General features: G+C 41.1%; 1 protein-coding gene across 1 annotated transcript in view; it reads right to left on the bottom strand.

The window, feature by feature from the left end:
* The window catches only part of LOC120060964 (GPI transamidase component PIG-T-like), a 32,501-nt gene extending 20,482 nt beyond the window's left edge, over nt 1-12,019 (bottom strand). The window contains exons 1-8 of the mRNA XM_039010417.1: nt 11,444-12,019; nt 10,666-10,843; nt 8,420-8,547; nt 7,764-7,864; nt 7,448-7,534; nt 2,926-3,013; nt 1,460-1,557; nt 1,058-1,217 (exon numbers count right to left, since the gene is read on the bottom strand). Coding sequence (XP_038866345.1) covers nt 1,058-1,217; nt 1,460-1,557; nt 2,926-3,013; nt 7,448-7,534; nt 7,764-7,864; nt 8,420-8,547; nt 10,666-10,843; nt 11,444-11,987 — 1,384 coding nt within the window. The 5' untranslated portion in view covers nt 11,988-12,019. The remainder of the gene's footprint in view (nt 1-1,057; nt 1,218-1,459; nt 1,558-2,925; nt 3,014-7,447; nt 7,535-7,763; nt 7,865-8,419; nt 8,548-10,665; nt 10,844-11,443) is intronic.
* Nucleotides 12,020-18,141: the final 6,122 nt, after the last annotated feature.

The following is an 18,141-nucleotide window of genomic DNA, read 5'->3' as shown; positions in this document are numbered from 1 at the left end:
ACTATTATTCTGATATTTCATATTCTTAAAATAAAGTGGTGATCCTAACTGACCTAAGACCGGGAATTTTTACAATAATTAAATGTCAGAAATTGTGAAAAACTGAGTTTAAATATATTTGTCTAAGGTGTATGTAAACTTCTAATTTCAACTGTATATAATTCACAAGTGATAGGCTAATATTGTCACCAATCCGACTATTCTTGATTTAATCTTGTCTTTACATATAGTAAATAAGGTGTGAAAATTTTGTTTTAATTTAGAATGGACCATTACCATGCACCGGTCTTGAAACAGAGGCAGCGGGAAACAATAAATGTCAACTATGCACTTAAATAGCGAATGGAGCACGCTTTCCCGTGGTTCATTTTCATGCCAGCCATTGTTTATCTTCCAAACAGGAGCATAGCCTATGTGCTTAATATTAGGAACGTTAAGAAATAAATATAGTAGGCCTAGCCTATAGAAAGCTGATGGGATCATCCTCTTTTTAGTAGAGGCCATCACTCTGTTTTCTCCCGCAATTGCATAGCCTACAGAAATGTTGCACAACATGAGCTCATGGGCTTTCATTTAGTGTTTGATCAGATTTTCAAACACATTTGCATTGATGTCAGAGTGATTAGAGGGACAAGAGTGCTCAGTGCCAGGCAGTCAGCAAGTTTGGTAGGCTACTAATGACCATCAGCAGCATCAGAGCTTGGAGAAGCCTAATTAACATGACTAAGCGGTCATGTGGAGTTTGACTGCCTTCATGACTCGTGACCGCCGGTGTCGCAGTAATACGGTCACCGCAACAGCCCTAGCAGTAACTGCAAATTATACTAGTAACATTGTATTAACATGCAGTTTCTTAGTATTTTAGTAACTGCATAATAATTGTATTGTAAATGGGGTTGAGCAGTTTTTGTAATTATACAAGACGGATAGGGATTGTTCCTTATTCCACTTGTGTAACAGCAATTTGTGAAGGGAGGGGAACAGACAGTTGAGGGAAAGAACATATTTTCTGGAATTAAATGCAGCTCACGTGTTGTGTTCTTTATAGGTCACTCACCACTCTCGGCTGCTCTCCAGCGCAGCAGCATGTTGAGGGAGCGCGTTTGTCCGAACGTGGCCTGGTTAGTGAGGTCGTAGACCGAGTAGGTCCTCCGGTCCCCAAGCACCACAGCCTGGCTGAGCAGGGGAGTGGTTGGGCTCAGCTCAAACAACTCTCCCTGTAGGGGAAATACAATAACAACACCTGCCTGCATAATTACCATAGAATAACAATTCTCCATAGTGTTGTCTGATGTTTTAGAGTTAACAAAAATCACACACATGCAAGCATTCATATACAAATATTGATTCGCAAATCAATGAATTAACAATAATGCGTATGCACTCAAGAGTAAGATTGTCTGATAACTGAATAGAATGTGGAGTTGGGTAAAGTTAACAGTCATGTAAAGTTGCTGACCTGAGGGTTGTCTGTGACGTCCACGTACACTTTACTGGAGGAGGCCAGCGGGCAGGCTTCAGTCAGGGTGCGAGAGAACATCTTGAACAGGGACCACTCTGTCAAAACACCCAATAACCAACATTACCATCGTAACATCACATTCATCTTGGCCCCTTTTGTATTTAAAAAGGTAGTGAACAGTCTTTTCAAGGAACACAGAAAGGTCAATGTCTGTACACCGCATTAGACATAAACAACTTTTATATGAAAGGTTGTTTGTTCTTTATTTCTTTCATTTTATTGTTTCACTGTAATGGGTTTTGCAACTTTAAAATGCACTTTAAATCAAGTTTGATTTTATTTGAAAAACATGCCCTTTTTGCTTTGTAACATCCAGCTAGCACGCAAATACACCTACCTGGGTTGGGGGGGTATCCAGATTTTTATACCGTCCTTCTCTCATCCCGGGATTTACAGTATTACCGTCTTCGTACACAAGGGGCGCACATTTTTCTTTTTTAAAGACCACAGGGGGCGACCATTACCAGAAAGCTAACAACATTTGAAAATGAACTAATTGCAAAGACAGGCAATCCAGCTCATAACGTTTATACAAGTGTAGGTAGGAGCCACCGAATGTAATGTTTGGTGAGTCTGGGCATTTTCAAACAAATGTGAACGAGAGATATTGTGCAGAAGAACAAAGTTTTGATTCATGCTTGTCTGAAGGAAGAATAGTACTGGCTCTGGAGCAGCATGTGTACACACTGAGTCTGTGTGCAGTCGCTAGGGCCACGGGCCTGCCTGCTCTGCTCAGGGAAGAGGGGGAAGGAGCTGACGGGCCGAGAATGGAGAGGAGAAAAAATAAACGCAAGGAAATCAAGATGGCAGCTGTACAGATTACTCATCCAAAGCGATTTGACTTCTCAAACACGGCAGAAAGATAAAACAATATGACGCACAATCTCCTTATTAATTCAGCCACTTACTTATTAGCTAACTAACAAGTTAAACCTAATACACAGCTGGACTCACGAGAAAGGTAAAATGAAGAACGCAATCTGCTTCATCTCCTAATTTATTGCACTGCAGGAATTTGCTTAAAAAGCTAAAAGTATTCTGATTTATTGAAAAACTTCAAATAAATAGTTGACAGTATTGAAAAACCATCCCGTATTTCCCCCCCCCCAAATACCCCAGTATACAGTACATATATATGATATACCGTTCAAGCCTAGCACCTACATGAATCGGTGGAAGGTACAGTAGATCTTGGTAACACCGGGGTGTTTTAGCAATAGTGAGGTGAAATTACTTATACCATTTTCACACTATCATGCAGACCCGAACCGTACTGTGCTGGCTCTGTTATTTTCCTTTAAGTTTCCAGCAAATATATGGTGGATGCATAAACAGGCCAGTGCAGTACAGTTCAGCTTTTGTGTGTGAAAGGGGTATAATACTGAATGCAAGAGGCCTCTCACCTCGTTTGCCCTGGCCAGAGGTGTGCAGGTCGAACACCACGTTCAGTGTCTGTCTCAGCTCCCACACTGTGGATTTGCACTTCCAGTCCTGAAACAACCGTAGAGTGTCATATCAAGGCTGGGGCTCATCAAAAGTGACAAGATTTAAAATGGGATTAGGATAGGATGGAACGATGTAGCATGGAAGGAGAAACCCGTGGTTTTGTTTGAGACAATGAAGACAGTGAGACAATTAACGAAGATTCTCTATTCCTACACTCTTACATTCAAAAATGACTACGACCAACTACACTGAACAAAAATATTAACAGAACATGTAACGTGTTGGTCCAATGTTTCATGAGCTGAAATAAAAGATCCCAGAAATGTTCCATGCGCACTAAAGCTTAATTCATATCCCAAAAGATTCTCACTATAATACATTTTAATAGAAAGTTAACAAAAATAGATAGGTATTTTCCTTTCCATGGTAGCAAGATCTATCTATTTGTGGAAAGAATTCACCCCGATTTAACTCTTCAGTCATATCCCAGTTGACCTATTTGCTTATGGCCTTGCCTACACCTAGCGACTTGTTTTTTAAATGATATGAGCAAAAAATATATATTTTATTTGGAACGGCAAGCCAGACAAAATTAAAACTGGTCCATTTATATAATTAATTTGAATTCGGAGGGCATTAGACCTCACAAGTTATACTTAAATCAGAACTGGTTCTCTAGCAGATTAGTAAGAATGTCTCAACGCATGTTCAATAATGGCCTTTTTCCCTTAATTCAAATTAAAACCTCACATTCGGTTACTTGAAAAGTAAATCTCCAAAAAAAGTCCTCAACTGACAGCTTCATTAAATAGTACCCGCAAAACACCAGTCTCAACGTCAACAGTGAAGAGGCGACTCTGTCCAGTGTCTGTGTTCTTTTGCCCATCTTGATCTTTTCTTTTTATTGGCCAGTCTGACATATGGCTTTTTCTTTGCAACTCTACCTAGAAGGCCAGCACCCTGGAGTCGCCTCTTCACTGTTGACATTGGTGTTTTGCGGGTACTATTTAATGAAGCTGCCAGTTGAGGACTTGTGAGGCGTCTGTTTCTCAATCTAGACACTAATGTACTTGTCCTCTTGCTCAGTTGTGCACTGGGGCCTACCACTCCACTTTCTATTCTGGTTAGAGCCCGTTTGTGTTGTTTTGTGAAAGGAGTAGTACACAGCGTTGTACGAGATCTTCAGTTTCTTGGCAATTTCTCGCAAGGAATAGCCTTCATTTCTCAGAACACGACTAGACTGACGAGTTTCATTAGAAAGTTCTTTGTTTCTGGTCATTTTGAGCCTGTAATCGAACCCACAAATGCGGATGCTCCAGATACTCAACTAGTCTACAGAAGGCCAGTTTTATTGCTTCTTTGTGTGTGTGTGTCTATATACACTGCTCAAAAAAATAAAGGGAACACTAAAATAACACATCCTAGATCTGAATGAATGAAATATTCTTATTAAATACTTTTTTCTTTACATAGTTGAATGTGCTGACAACAAAATCACACAAAAATGATCAATGTAAATCAAATGTATCAACCCATGGAGGTCTGGATTTGGAGTCACACTCAAAATTAAAGTGGAAAACCACACTACAGGCTGATCCAACTTTGATGTAATGTCCTTAAAACAAGTCAAAATGAGGCTCAGTAGTGTGTGTGGCCTCCACGTGCCTGTATGACCTCCCTACAACGCCTGGGAGTGCTCCTGATGAGGTGGCGGATGGTCTCCTGAGGGATCTCCTCCCAGACCTGGACTAAAGCATCCGCCAACTCCTGGACAGTCTGTGGTGCAACGTGGCGTTGGTGGATGGAGCGAGACATGATGTCCCAGATGTGCTCAATTGGATTCAGGTCTGGGGAACGGGCGGGCCAGTCCATAGCATCAATGCCTTCCTCTTGCAGGAACTGCTGACACACTCCAGCCACATGAGGTCTAGCATTGTCTTGCATTAGGAGGAACCCAGGGCCAACCGCACCAGCATATGGTCTCACAAGGGGTCTGAGGATCTCATCTCAGTACCTAATGGCAGTCAGGCTACCTCTGGCGAGCACATGGAGGGCTGTGCGGCCCCCCAAAGAAATGCCACCCCACACCATGACTGACCCACCGCCAAACCGGTCATGCTGGAGGATGTTGCAGGCAGCAGAACGTTCTCCACGGCGTCTCCAGACTCTGTCACGTCTGTCACATGTGCTCAGTGTGAACCTGCTTTCATCTGTGAAGAGCACAGGGCGCCAGTGGCGAATTTGCCAATCTTGGTGTTCTCTGGCAAATGCCAAACATCCTGCACGGTGTTGGGCTGTAAGCACAACCCCCACCTGTGGACGTCGGGCCCTCATACCACCATCATGGAGTCTGTTTCTGACCGTTTGAGCAGACACATTCACATTTGTGGCCTGCTGGAGGTCATTTTGCAGGGCTCTGGCAGTGCTCCTCCTTGCACAAAGGTGGAGGTAGCGGTCCTGCTGCTGGGTTGTTGCCCTCCTACGGCCTCCTCCACGTCTCCTGATGTACTGGCCTGTCTCCTGGTAGCGCCTCCATGCTCTGGACACTACGCTGACAGACACAGCAAACCTTCTTGCCACAGCTCGCATTGATGTGCCATCCTGGATGAGCTGCACTACCTGAGCCACTTGTGTGGGTTGTAGACTCCGTCTCATGCTACCACTAGAGTGAAAGCACCGCCAGCATTCAAAAGTGACCAAAACATCAGCCAGGAAGCATAGGAACTGAGAAGTGGTCTGTGGTCACCACCTGCAGAACCACTCCTTTATTGGGGGTGTCTTGCTAATTGCCTATAATTTCCACCTGTTGTCTATTCCATTTGCACAACAGCATGTGAAATTTATTGTCAATCAGTGTTGCTTCCTAAGTGGACAGTTTGATTTCACAGAAGTGTGATTGACTTGGAGTTACATTGTGTTGTTTAAGTGTTCCCTTTATTTTTTTGAGCAGTGTATATATATATATATATATATACATATATACATACATATACACACACACACACACACACACAGCAAAAAAAGAAACATCCACTCACTGTCAACTATTTTCAGCAAACTTAACATGTGTATGAACATAACAAGATTCAACAACTGAGACATAGACTGAACAAGTTCCACAGACATGTAACTAACAGAAATGGAATAATGTGTCCCTGGACAAAGGGTGGGGGGGGGGGGGGGGGTCAAAAGTAACAGTCAGCATCTGGTGTGGCCACCAACTGCATTCCGTACTGCAGTGACTCTCCTCCTCATGTACTGCACCAGATTTGCCAGTTCTTGCTGTGAGACGTTACCCCCCTCTTCACCAAGGCACCTGCAAGTTCCCGGACATTTCTGGGGGGGAATGGCCCTAGCCCTTACCCTCCGATCCAACAGGTCCCAGACGTGCTCAATGGGATTGAGATCCGGGCTCTTCGCTGGCCATGGCAGAACACTGACATTCCTATCTTGCAGGAAATCACACACAGAATGAGCAGTATGGCTGGTGGCATTGTCATGCTGGAGGGTCATGTCAGGATGAACCTGCAGGAAGGGTACCACATGAGGGAGGAGGATGTCTTCACTGTAACGCACAGCGTTGAGATTGCCTGCAATGACAACAAGCTCAGTCCGATGGTGCTGTGACACACCGCCCCAGACCATGACGGATCCTCCACCTCAAAATCGATCCCGCGCCAAAGTACAGGCCTCAGTGTAACGCTCATTCCTTCGACGATAAACACGAATGGCTTACAACAGGCTTACAAGCCCTCAGTCCAGCCTCTCTCAGCCTATTGCGGACAGTCTGAGCACTGATGGAGGGATTGTGCGTTCCTGGTGTAACTCAGGCAGTTGTTGTTGCCATCCTGTACCTGTCCCGCAGGTGTAATGTTTGGATGTACCGTTCCTGTGCAGGTGTTGTTACACGTGGTCTGCCACTGCGAGGACGATCAGCTGTCCGTACCGTCTCCCTGTAGCTCTGTCTTAGGCGTCACACAGCACGGACATTGCAATTTATTGGTCACACCTGCAGTCCTCATGCCTCGCAGCATGCCCAAGGCACATTCACACAGATGAGCAGGGACCTTGGGCATCTTTCTTTTGGTGTTTTTCAGAGTCAGTGGAAAGGCCTCTTTAGTCTCCTAAGTTTTCATAACTATGACCTTAATTGCCTACCGTCTGTAAGCTGTTAGTGTCTTAACGACCGTTCCACAGGTGCATGTTCATCAATTGTTTATGGTTCATTGAACAAGCATGGGAAACAGTGTTAAAACCCTTTACAATGAAGATCTGGGAAGTTATTTGGATTTTTACAAATTATCTTTGAAAGACAGGGTCCTGAAAAGGGGACGTTTCTTTTTTTGCTGATTTTGTTTTATATATATATATATATATATATATATATATATAGCTTTGTCATTATGTGGTATTGCGTTTAGATTGATGAGGTGTTCTAAAACTTTTGACCGGTAGTGTATGTGCACTCCAGACTATTACCTGACACACAGGTCTGAAGTGTAGTGCCTGGGAGTGGAAGCTGCTGTGGAAGAGTTTCTCAGACTTCATCAGGACTGCCAGACCAGCCTAGTGGAAGAAGAGGGGCAACATGAAGGACATGGTTAATCATCACACACAAAGTCAACTACAATAAAAGGATAACAAAAATAACCACCCAAAGCCAAACACGGAAGCCAAGAAGGAAGCCATTGCACACATAGGAGTTGTGGTAGATTTCAGATGTATTGTACTAAAGTCTAAAGCTTTGGCTAGATGCAACTTTCATAAGAGCATCAAACATAAGACAGACAGGTACCTTGGAGCCACAGGGAAGGAGTTTCTTCCACGGAGTCAGGTTTTCAGTACAGACGATCTCCCGCGGCAACACAGCATAGCGGAGGAAGCGCTGGTCTGTTACTGATTAGAGGACATATACAAGGTACATGAGACGACAAAAATCAACAGACGAGACATTATTGAGAGTCACACATCACTACCGTAGTGTGTCACATCTTTAACTAACTGCTTTGAGATTCCTTTTGAGTACATATGACAAAAATATGGCTGTTCTAAAGCACTGCTCTCTGTTCAGGAGTAGGAATCTTACCCCACCAGGGCTGGTAAGATTGCAGGCTTATATTCTAGCCAAGATGCACACCTGAATATGATTAGTTAGGTAGTTGAATGAGGTGTTTTACCGCTTGGCTTGAGTAAAAACTCCCCCCATACCAGCCATAGGATTGCCCCCACCTGCTGTAAAGACTCATTGTCTTTTGGCATTGTCTTTTCAGTTTGACATAACGACAAAGCATTGGTTGGCACTGGGTCATATTCATTGTCACACCGTAGAAGTGTTCCTTACTGGACAATTACAGATGGTACCTCTGTTTCACTCTGGTACTTTATGAACACTGCCCTCAGTTCAGAGGTCGGCTAGCTACTGTAGAGACTGTTGAGTGTGAGGAAACTTACCGTTGCCCAAGCCTAGAGGTTTGAAGGAGGCACTGGGCTGCACCGTGTTGGTGGAGTCAATGAAGTTCAGGGAGGCACAGAAGATCCCTGAGAGAACGTTGGTCAGCTCCTTCCAGGCACCGTCCACACTATAAGACGAAGGATCAAACGAATGGTACAGTTACAGGGCCTTCAGAAATAATTCACACCTTGATTTTTTTCACATTTTGTTGTGTTACAGCCCGAATTTAAAATTGAAATTGTGTCACTGATCTACATACAATACCCCATAATGTCAAAGTGGAATTGTGTTTTTATAAATGTTTACAAATTAATTTAAAAAAATGAAAAGCTGAAATGTCTCCAGCCAATAAGTACTCAACCCTTTTGTTATGGCAAGCCTAAAGTTCAGGAGCATAAATGTGCTTAACAAGTCACGTAATAAGTTGCATGGACTCACTCTGTGCAAAAATAGTGTTTAACATGTTTAAAATCACTACCCTATCGGTGTACCCCACACATACAATTATCTTTAAGGTCCAAGGTGAACAGTGAATTTGAAGCACAGATTCAACCACAAAGACCAGCGAGGTTGTCCTATGGTTCGCAAACAAGGGCACTTACTTATAAGGAAGATGGATAAAAAGAAAAGGCAGACATTGAATATCCCTTTGAGCATGGTGCAGTTATTCATTTTACACTTTGGATGGTGTAACAACACACCCAGTCACTAGAAAGACATAGGCGACCTTCCTAAATCAGTTGCTGGAGAGGAAGGAAACCGCTCAGGGATTTCACCAGGAGGCCAATGGTGCTTTTAAAACAGCTACAGAGTTTAATGGCTCTGACAAAAGATAACGGAGGATGGATCAACAAAATTGTAGTTAGGCCTACTCCACAATACTAAAATAAATGACAGAGTGAAAAGAAGGAAGCCTGTACAGAATACAAATATTCCAAAACATGCATCCTGTTTGCAATAAGGCACTAAAGTAAAACTGCAAAAAATGTGACAAAGAAATGAACTTTATGTCCTGGATACAAAGCGTTATGTTTAGGGCAAATCCAGCAACACATGACAGCTTTTTTAGGATAAAAAGAAACAGAATAGAGCTAAGCAAAGGCAAAATCCTAGAGGAAAACCTGGTTCAGTCTGCTTTCCAACAGACACTGGGAGATAAATTAATCTTTCAGCAGGACAATAACCTAACACACAAGGCCAAATATACACTGGAGTTGCTTAGCAAGTTGACATTGAATGTTTCTGAGTTAAAATTGTCTTGAAAATATATAGCAAGACTTAAAAATGTCTGTCTAGCAATGACCAACAACCAACTTGACAGAGTTTGACACTTTTTTAAATAATAAAATGGGCAAATATTGTACATACAATCCAAGTGTGCAAAGCTCTTAGACTTACCAGAAAGAATCACAGCTGTAATCGCTGCCAAAGGTGATTTAACACTTATATAAATCAAGATAGTGAAGATAATTATTTTGTGTATATCATTGACAAAAAAAAACAATTAAATCCATTTTAATCCCACTTTGTAACAACAAAATGTGTAAAAAGTCAAGGGTGTGAATAATTTCTGAAGGCACTGGATCATTCACTTTAATAGACAACTATATCACTTTAATGCCGAGAAAGGTAGTATCTGCAACCAGTCACAAGAAAGACATGCCTGTCAAATGTTGTGATATGTTCATGGGCGAAGACTCAATGGACCAAATAATAGCGGTCATAGTTTACAAAATGGGTGAGACTACAGGGTCGTTCCATATGATATCACTCACTTTCTGACAGCACCCCTTTTGATTTGAAAGAAACCTTCCATACATGTTTGCCCATGGTAGAAGTAGTCAGAAAGGGACTTTTTGGAACTGAATGCCAAAACAGTCAGGAAATAGAGGTGCTCAAATTTGAACCATTTTGCATACCCCACCATGATACATCAACAGTGTCTTCATTACTGAAAAATATAAATGGTTGAGTTTGATATCTATTTGAAGTCACCTTCTGACAACTTCTACCATGGGCAAAAATGTATGGCTGTTTCGTTCAAATCAAAAGGGGTACAGCCAAAAAGTGATTAAAATCATATGAACAACCCTAGAGCCATACATATGTATTCATACAGCTCTTGTTGACACCAGAACCGACTAACAATGATTCAACAGATCTAAAGCTACTCCATTATCTTCGACAATAAAGAAAAGTGAACTTGTAAGGATAAATAAATACACAGTATATTATATACACTCACTCAGTGACAGTGTCCTGGAACCATACCCACAGTTCAGCACCAGGGGGTGATGGTAGGAATGGCTGGCCCCACTGCATTGTCCTCCAGTAGCCCTGAGTGAAGGAGATGTGGAGCTCACGCACAGAGAACTTTGAAATCACCTGGCCCAGTGACTTTGGGAAGAGTCGGTAGTGGGAGACTGAAAATGAACATTTGGGAGGAAACAGTGAGTTTCATAGGACACTAATATGTTGACTTGATTTGTAGTTCATAAAATCCATCCTTGAGTTTAGGGGCGTGCACGTACCAGATCTAGGCCTATAATCTCCCAAAAGTGTGCACTGGCCATACCTCATACAAATTAGGCCTAGGTCCTATGTACTGATGACAATGAATGCAGAGCTACAGTCAACATAGCACAGCAGCAATAAGACACCTGGTTCAACTATTCAACTCATCAAGCACTTGATTGGTTGAATAAAATGTTTAGTGCTGGGCTGGAACAAAAGCCTGCTCTGTGGGTCTACAGGACCATGACGAATTCAGTGGAGGCTGCTGAGGGGAGGACGGCTCATAATAATGGCTGGAGCGGAAGGAATAGCATCAAACAGATGGAAACCATGTCTTTGATACCATTTCACTTACTCTGCTCCTGCCCTTACCACGAGACTGTCCTCCCCAATTAAGATGCCACCAACCTCCTGTGCTGGATATGCACTGACGACAGGTGTTGTCCCTGTGTGACTACTTGATAAATTATGTGATTGACCCACACAGCATATTAAACCACATTATTTACCTTTACTTCCTCGTAAGAAGTCTGTATCCCACATGGTGCGGAACTGGAAGCTGGCGTAGATATCCCCAGAATGCAATGGTCTGATCACCAACTCTTCCTGAAACTGATCTTTTGCGGGCGTTGGTGGAGGGACGTCTGGCGTTTGCATAGTGTCAGGGCCATGGTCAGCTTCTTTGACCTCGGTAGCCTCCCATTGCCTCTCCTCTTCCGCTGCCTCTTGGGTTTGGTCTTTTGCATACGGTGCTGGACGACTGTCGAGGTTTTGCATGGTATCATGGACATGGTCTGCTTTGTTATCGCTTGGGGCATCTGCGGGATTCGTTTCGGCCTCCCATTGCCTCTCCTCTTCCGCGGTCTGGGTTTGGTCCTCGGTTTTAGTTGATTGCAGTGACGCGCCTATATTCGTCTTCGGTGCAATATCAACGGCTCCGCTTTCAGCATCTTTCACATGATTTGTGTATTCTATGTCCGCTCTAACAAACACATATGTTAATCCACAAAGAACGAACGCCAGCATAAAAATATTGCACTTGTGCGCTGCCATTTTTCCGATTGCTCAACAGCAATCCGCGTCTCGTTAGCAACACTAAAAAAAGTACTTCCGGCTCACGAAATTGCGAGATGTTTCAAAATAAAACTCCCCTACGTAATAATAGAAAGGTGCCAATAACCTGTATTTATTCATGATATATGAAAAATAATTGTCTAAAGATTAACAAAGAAGCACATTTGTTCATATTTATGTGACATTTGCATTACATTTGGGTTTTAAAACGTGTTCCAGCGTCAAATAAATGCCCCAAATGAGAATCACTGTATATGTAACACATATTGGCTTAAAGAGCAAAAACTATTATTATTATATTACTAAATTATGGATGCCGCAGTAAAAGTATTTTGGGGAATACTAAGTAGGGTCTGTAGAATGTATATATGGTGTCATTTCATGGGGCTGAAAAATACGGAGTGTTGCTGGCCTTTTACTGTACTAAGATGGCGGCATGTGAGGGTGTAACATTTCTAGATGAGGACAATTTTAGGGTTCTCACAAAGTTTAGTTTTAGATTGCAGTTGAAATTTGTTTTTTCACCAAAAAATTATATCTAACCATACAATGTAGCTATTTTGAATAATTTTGTAATTAATCAAACTATTAAAATATAGTTTTGACGACTTCCAACGAACAAGCTAGATATCGAAAAGTTTCAGCGTGTGTAGTTAAGTTAGCCTGCTAACGTCTTCATAGCTAATAGCGTGGAATCAGGACATGACCAAACTGTTGCTGAGATAATGGGTGTTGAATCTTCCAAGGAGAAAAGAGGCATTGTTGAAACTAACTTATATGCTTGCAGTGTAAAAAAAAGGGGGGTGAATGTGATTCATACCCGAATACCCCAACCAAGGAGCAACTTCCAAAGAAGCTGAGAAGTGAACCATCAATGAGCCAGCTACAGGACAACATCGTCCGCATCCTCACAGCCAAAATCAAAGAGAGCGCAGATTACATGGATTTGGTGAAAAAGAACACTAATAGTATCGTTAACCTGAAGAAATCGATTGATTTCAGTGCTGAGGAAGTAAAAACTCTGAAGTAGCAGAACGCAACATTGAAAATTCAGGTGGCAAAGCGGGAGAAGAAACTCACAGAAATGGAGTCAAAGGTCAACGAGAATGACCGGTATAGTCGAAGATGAAATCTTCGAATTTATGGAATAGCAGAAAAATCTGACGAGAACATCAAAGCAAGAGTGAAGGACATTTGCAGGGCAATAGTCCCGGAGGAGGAGCGAAATGTTGTTGCAGGTTCTCTGGATGTAGTGCACCGCCTGGGTAGGCTGAGAGATGGGGAAAACAACCAGCCACCACGACCAATGATCATGAGATTCATCCCCAGGACATCGAGGGATATGACATGGAAAAGTGCAAAGAAAAAGGACTATTTAAAAAAGAACAACCTGAGGTTCAAGGAGGATCTGACAGCATTTGATAAAGAAGCTCGGAATCGTCTGTGGCCGATGATTGAGAGAGCAAGGAAGGAAGGGAAAAGTGCATACTTTGCGGGAGCTAAGGCTTTTGTTAATGGAAGGGAAATTCACGCTGACTCCTAGCTTGTTGACTGCTGGATTTATCAAGTGAGTTGTGCAGGACTGAGTTTTATTTGCATCTGATAAAACTTTATATTTCTTGATTAAAGGGCATTGTTTGTGTGAGCTTAACTTTTTTATGGCAGGGAAATTCGCACTAACACTTAATGTTAGCTTGATGGCTATTCGTTTTACCAATCTATGGTACAATGTTATTTGCAATTGTATAAAAATATATATATAATTTAGGTCAACCACTTGCGTGGTGCAAAGGACTGTTTTTATTTGCAACTAGTAAGAACTTTTCTTTTTGTGAGAACCCGATTCATGTGAACGTATACAAGTTTAATATTCTTCATATAGTCACTGTGATAGTAAATGTCCATTTGTTTTTTCTATTAATGCCAGGGGAATCCGTAATATTTTGAAATGGAAATCTTTATTTTTGTATTGTAAGAGTGCCGACTTTTATTTCATTCAATAAACTCATGCCTGTTCCACAGATACTGCCTTTTGGAAGTGTCAATGGGGGAATGATATTTGGTACTAATCGGTCAGCAGGTGTCGCTATTTTAACAGGCAACTTTAAGGGTCATATATTGAGTCATGAAGCAGATAATACAGGGATATAGATTATACTATTGGTAGATGTCAACCACGTTCAATTCATTGTTGTAAATATTTATGCTTCCAATAACAAGTCAAGTAACTGTATTTTATTTAGAGACATTGAGAAGAAAATAAGTAAAATTATGTCTAAATTTCCATTGGCCAAAGTAATATGGGGTGGAGATTGTAATACAGTATTACATGATCATCTAGATATATGGCCTCCTAAGGATAGCAATTATGTTTGTGAGATAAGAAATATATGTCTAAAGTTAGGTGTTCTAGATATTTGGAGACCTAAGAACAAAGATAAGATTATGTTTACATGGAGTATTAAAGATGCAATCCCGTATTGATTTCTGGCTGATATCTGAAGATTTGGCTGACAAGGTTGATAGTCTCAATTGAACCATTGATTTTAACAGACCACAAAGGGATCTCAATAAAGATAAATATGCATGGTTTGTCAACCAAAAAAACTTAGTGAAGGTTACTGGAAAATGAACAAGACTTTACTAGAGAATGAAGTATTTAAGAAGGAAGTAGCAGGAATTATTGATAAATACTGGAATTGTGCCTGTGTTATGAATACGTTTGGAAGTTACTGGGAGCTAATGAAATTTGATATAAGGCTTTTGGCTATTTCAATGGGGAAAGAAATTGCTTGTGCCAAGAGAGAGAAAGAATATGACATCATAAAGGGAATAATGGATTATACAAAAAAAAAACTGAACTAACTAATCAGGAATTACTGGAGCTATCATCATTGCAAATGCAGTTAGACTGTATCTATGAGGAAAAGGCCCGGGGAGCGTTTGTAAGATCAAGACGAAAATGTATGGAAGAGGGAGAGAGAAATACAAAATATTTCTTTAATTTAGATAAAAGGGCAGGTGAAAAGACTTCCATATGTAAATTAATGATTAATAATACTCCCAATGAAAATCCAAAATAAATCTCTCAGCATGTTGCCCAGTTTTATCAGAATCTGTATACATCAGCCCAGTCAACTTCCAATATAGATCTTTTCTTAGACAATGTAGCAAACATTGCTAAGAAGATAGATGATGATTTCAGGGATTTTTGTGATGAGTTATCTGAAATTGAGATAAAAGACTGTATTAAAAGTCTTAAGGACAATAGGTTCCCTGGAAATGGTGGTTTAATAAGCAAGTTTTATAAAGCATTCAATGATAAATTGATTCCTTTCATTCTTGCTATGTTTCAAGAATCAATAGAAAAAGGGGAGCTACCGGCTTCCTTAAAGCAAGGTGTAATTACTTTGATTCCCATACCTAATAAGGATACTCTTTTTTAGACAACTGGAGACCCATTAGCCTGTTGAATAATGATGGGAAATGATTTGCCTTTGTATTTGCTAAGAGGTTGAAACAAGGCTTGCATCATATAATTGATGAAGAATAATCTGGTTTTATGCATGGTCGACACATTAGTAATAACATCAGGCTGATCTTAGATATGATTGACTATAATGACCTCATCCTTGATGATAGTTTTCTTATGTTTGTTGATTTTTATAAAGCTTTTGACACTGTAGAACATGAGTTTATGTTCAAAGTTATATGTTTTCTGGGGTTTTGGTGACTATTTTTTTGAAAGCAGTCCAAACTTTATATAGTGGTTGTACTAGCTCTGTAAAATTAGCTCACGGGACATCCCAAAGATTTGATATTGGCCGTGGCATTAGGCAGAGCTGCCCAATTCGTCCATTTTTATTTTTATTGATTACTCATATTATGGCTCTTCATATCAAGAAAGGGAATTTAAGGTGTTTCAGCACTTGGCAAGGAATTTAAACTATGTCAACTGGCTGATGATACCACCATATTTTTGAGAGATAGGAATGAGGTTTCTAAAGCAGTTTCCTGTATTGAAGACTTTTCAGTAGTTTCGGGTTTGAAAATTAATACCAATAAGTCAGTCTTATTTCCACTCATCGATTGTGTTTTACAGGAAGTATATGGTATCCCAGTTAAAGATAAGGTTACTTATCTTGGAATTGTTATATGCAAGGATGAAAAACAAAGGAGTGAATTAAACTTTAACCCCATTATTGAGAAAACAAAGAAGAAATTGAACCTCTGGTTGATGAGAGATATTTCATTATACGGTCGGGTTTTATTTATACTCTCAACCAGCTTTTCCAACAGTGTTGAAGGAGTTCCCACATATGCTGAGCACTTGCTGTCTGCTTTTCCTTCACTCTGGTCCAACTCATCCCAAACCATCTCAATTGGGTTGAGGTCGGGTGATGCAGCACTCCATCACTCTCCTTTTTGGTATAATAGCCTTTACATAGCCTGAAGGTGTGTTGGGTCGTTGTCCTGTTGAAAAACAAATGATAGTCCCACTAAGTGCAAACCAGATGGGATGGTGTATCGCTGCAGAATGCTGTGATAGGCATGCTGGTTAAGTGTGCCTTGAATTCTAAATAAATCACAGACGGTGTCACCAGCAAAGCACCTCCACATCATCACACCTCTTCCTCCACACATGCGGAGATCATCCGATCACCTACTCTGTGTCTCACAAAGACATGACGGTTGGAACCAAAAATCTCAAATTTGGACTCATCAGACCAAAGGACAGATTTCCACCGGTCTAATGTCCATTGCTCGTGTTTCTTGGCCCAAGCAAGTCTCTTCTTATTATTGGTGTTCTTTCGTAGTGGTTTCTTTGCAGCAATTCAACCATGAAGGCCTGATTCACGCAGTCTCCTCTGAACAGCTGATGTTAGGATTTGTCTGTTACTTGAACTCTTTGACGCATTTATTTGAGCTGCAATTTCTGAGGCTGGTAACTAATGAATTTATTCACTTTAGCAGAGGTAACTCTGGGTCTTCCTTTCCTGTGGCTATCTTCTGCATACCACCCCTACCTTGACAGAACTGATTGGCTCAAATGTATTAAGAAGGAAAGAAATGCCACAATTTTGGGTGGAACAGGGCACACCTGTTAATTGAAATGGATTCAAGGTGACTACCTCGTGAAGCTGGTTGAGAGAATGCCAAGAGTGTGCTAAGCTGTCATCAAGGCAAAGGGTAGCTACTTTGAAGAATCTCAAATAAAATATGTTTGGATATGTTTAACACTTTTTTTGGTTTCTACATGATTGCATATGTGTTATTTCATAGTTTTGATGTTTTCACTATTATTCTACAATGTAGAAAATAGTAAAAAATAAAGAAAAACCCTTGAATGAGTAGGTGTGTCCACATTTTTGACTGGATATGTATATACGGTGAGAGTTCAGTGACCAGCCGGAGGAAGACGACACAACAGCACCCTCCTCAGGGGATAGGTACTCAGTGTAAAGCCAATTAGTACACACCTGGGCCCACTAATTGCTTTGTGTCTTCCTCTGTATAGGTGTGCCAGGAGAGGAGCTGTTTGTTGTGTTACTTTGCCTTTTTGGCCACAGCCTTTTGGTCAACGGCTTAGTTTATGTTTTTGCTTTGTTACGCTGGTGTTTCAGCAGTGGACATTCCATGTATTTTTCCACTAACCCTAATTAGAGTAAACGAATGAACAACAACACTTAGGCTTCTACTTCCAGCTTATACATACTATATACATTTTATGGACACAGCTATTGTAAAACAGATGATATTTTGTTTGTTTTTACTCCTATCCTTCTGCTACCCTCAACCCCTCATCTATTTCTGAAGACCATCCAGTTTGATTTCTTTTTGCCATATATTTTTAACTGTGCTGTTTCACAAGTTCTGAACCTATATATATATTTTATGGACATAGTATATTTTACATTAGTTACCTTGTTATTAGTCCCACCCTGCATTTTGGCTGAGCGGCCAGCTCCAGGAAGAGTCTTGGTGGTTCCAAACTTATTACATTTAAGAATGATGGAGGCCACTGTGTTCTTGGCTCCTTCAATGCTGCAGAATTGTTTTGGTACCCTTCCCCAGATCTGTGCCTTGACACAATCCTGTCTCGGAGCACTACGGACAATTCCTTCGACCTCAT

Source organism: Salvelinus namaycush, chromosome 16 (genome assembly GCF_016432855.1).
Source record: "Salvelinus namaycush isolate Seneca chromosome 16, SaNama_1.0, whole genome shotgun sequence".
Taxonomy (NCBI): Eukaryota; Metazoa; Chordata; class Actinopteri; order Salmoniformes; family Salmonidae; genus Salvelinus; species Salvelinus namaycush.
This window is presented reverse-complemented; position numbering and strand designations above follow the sequence as displayed.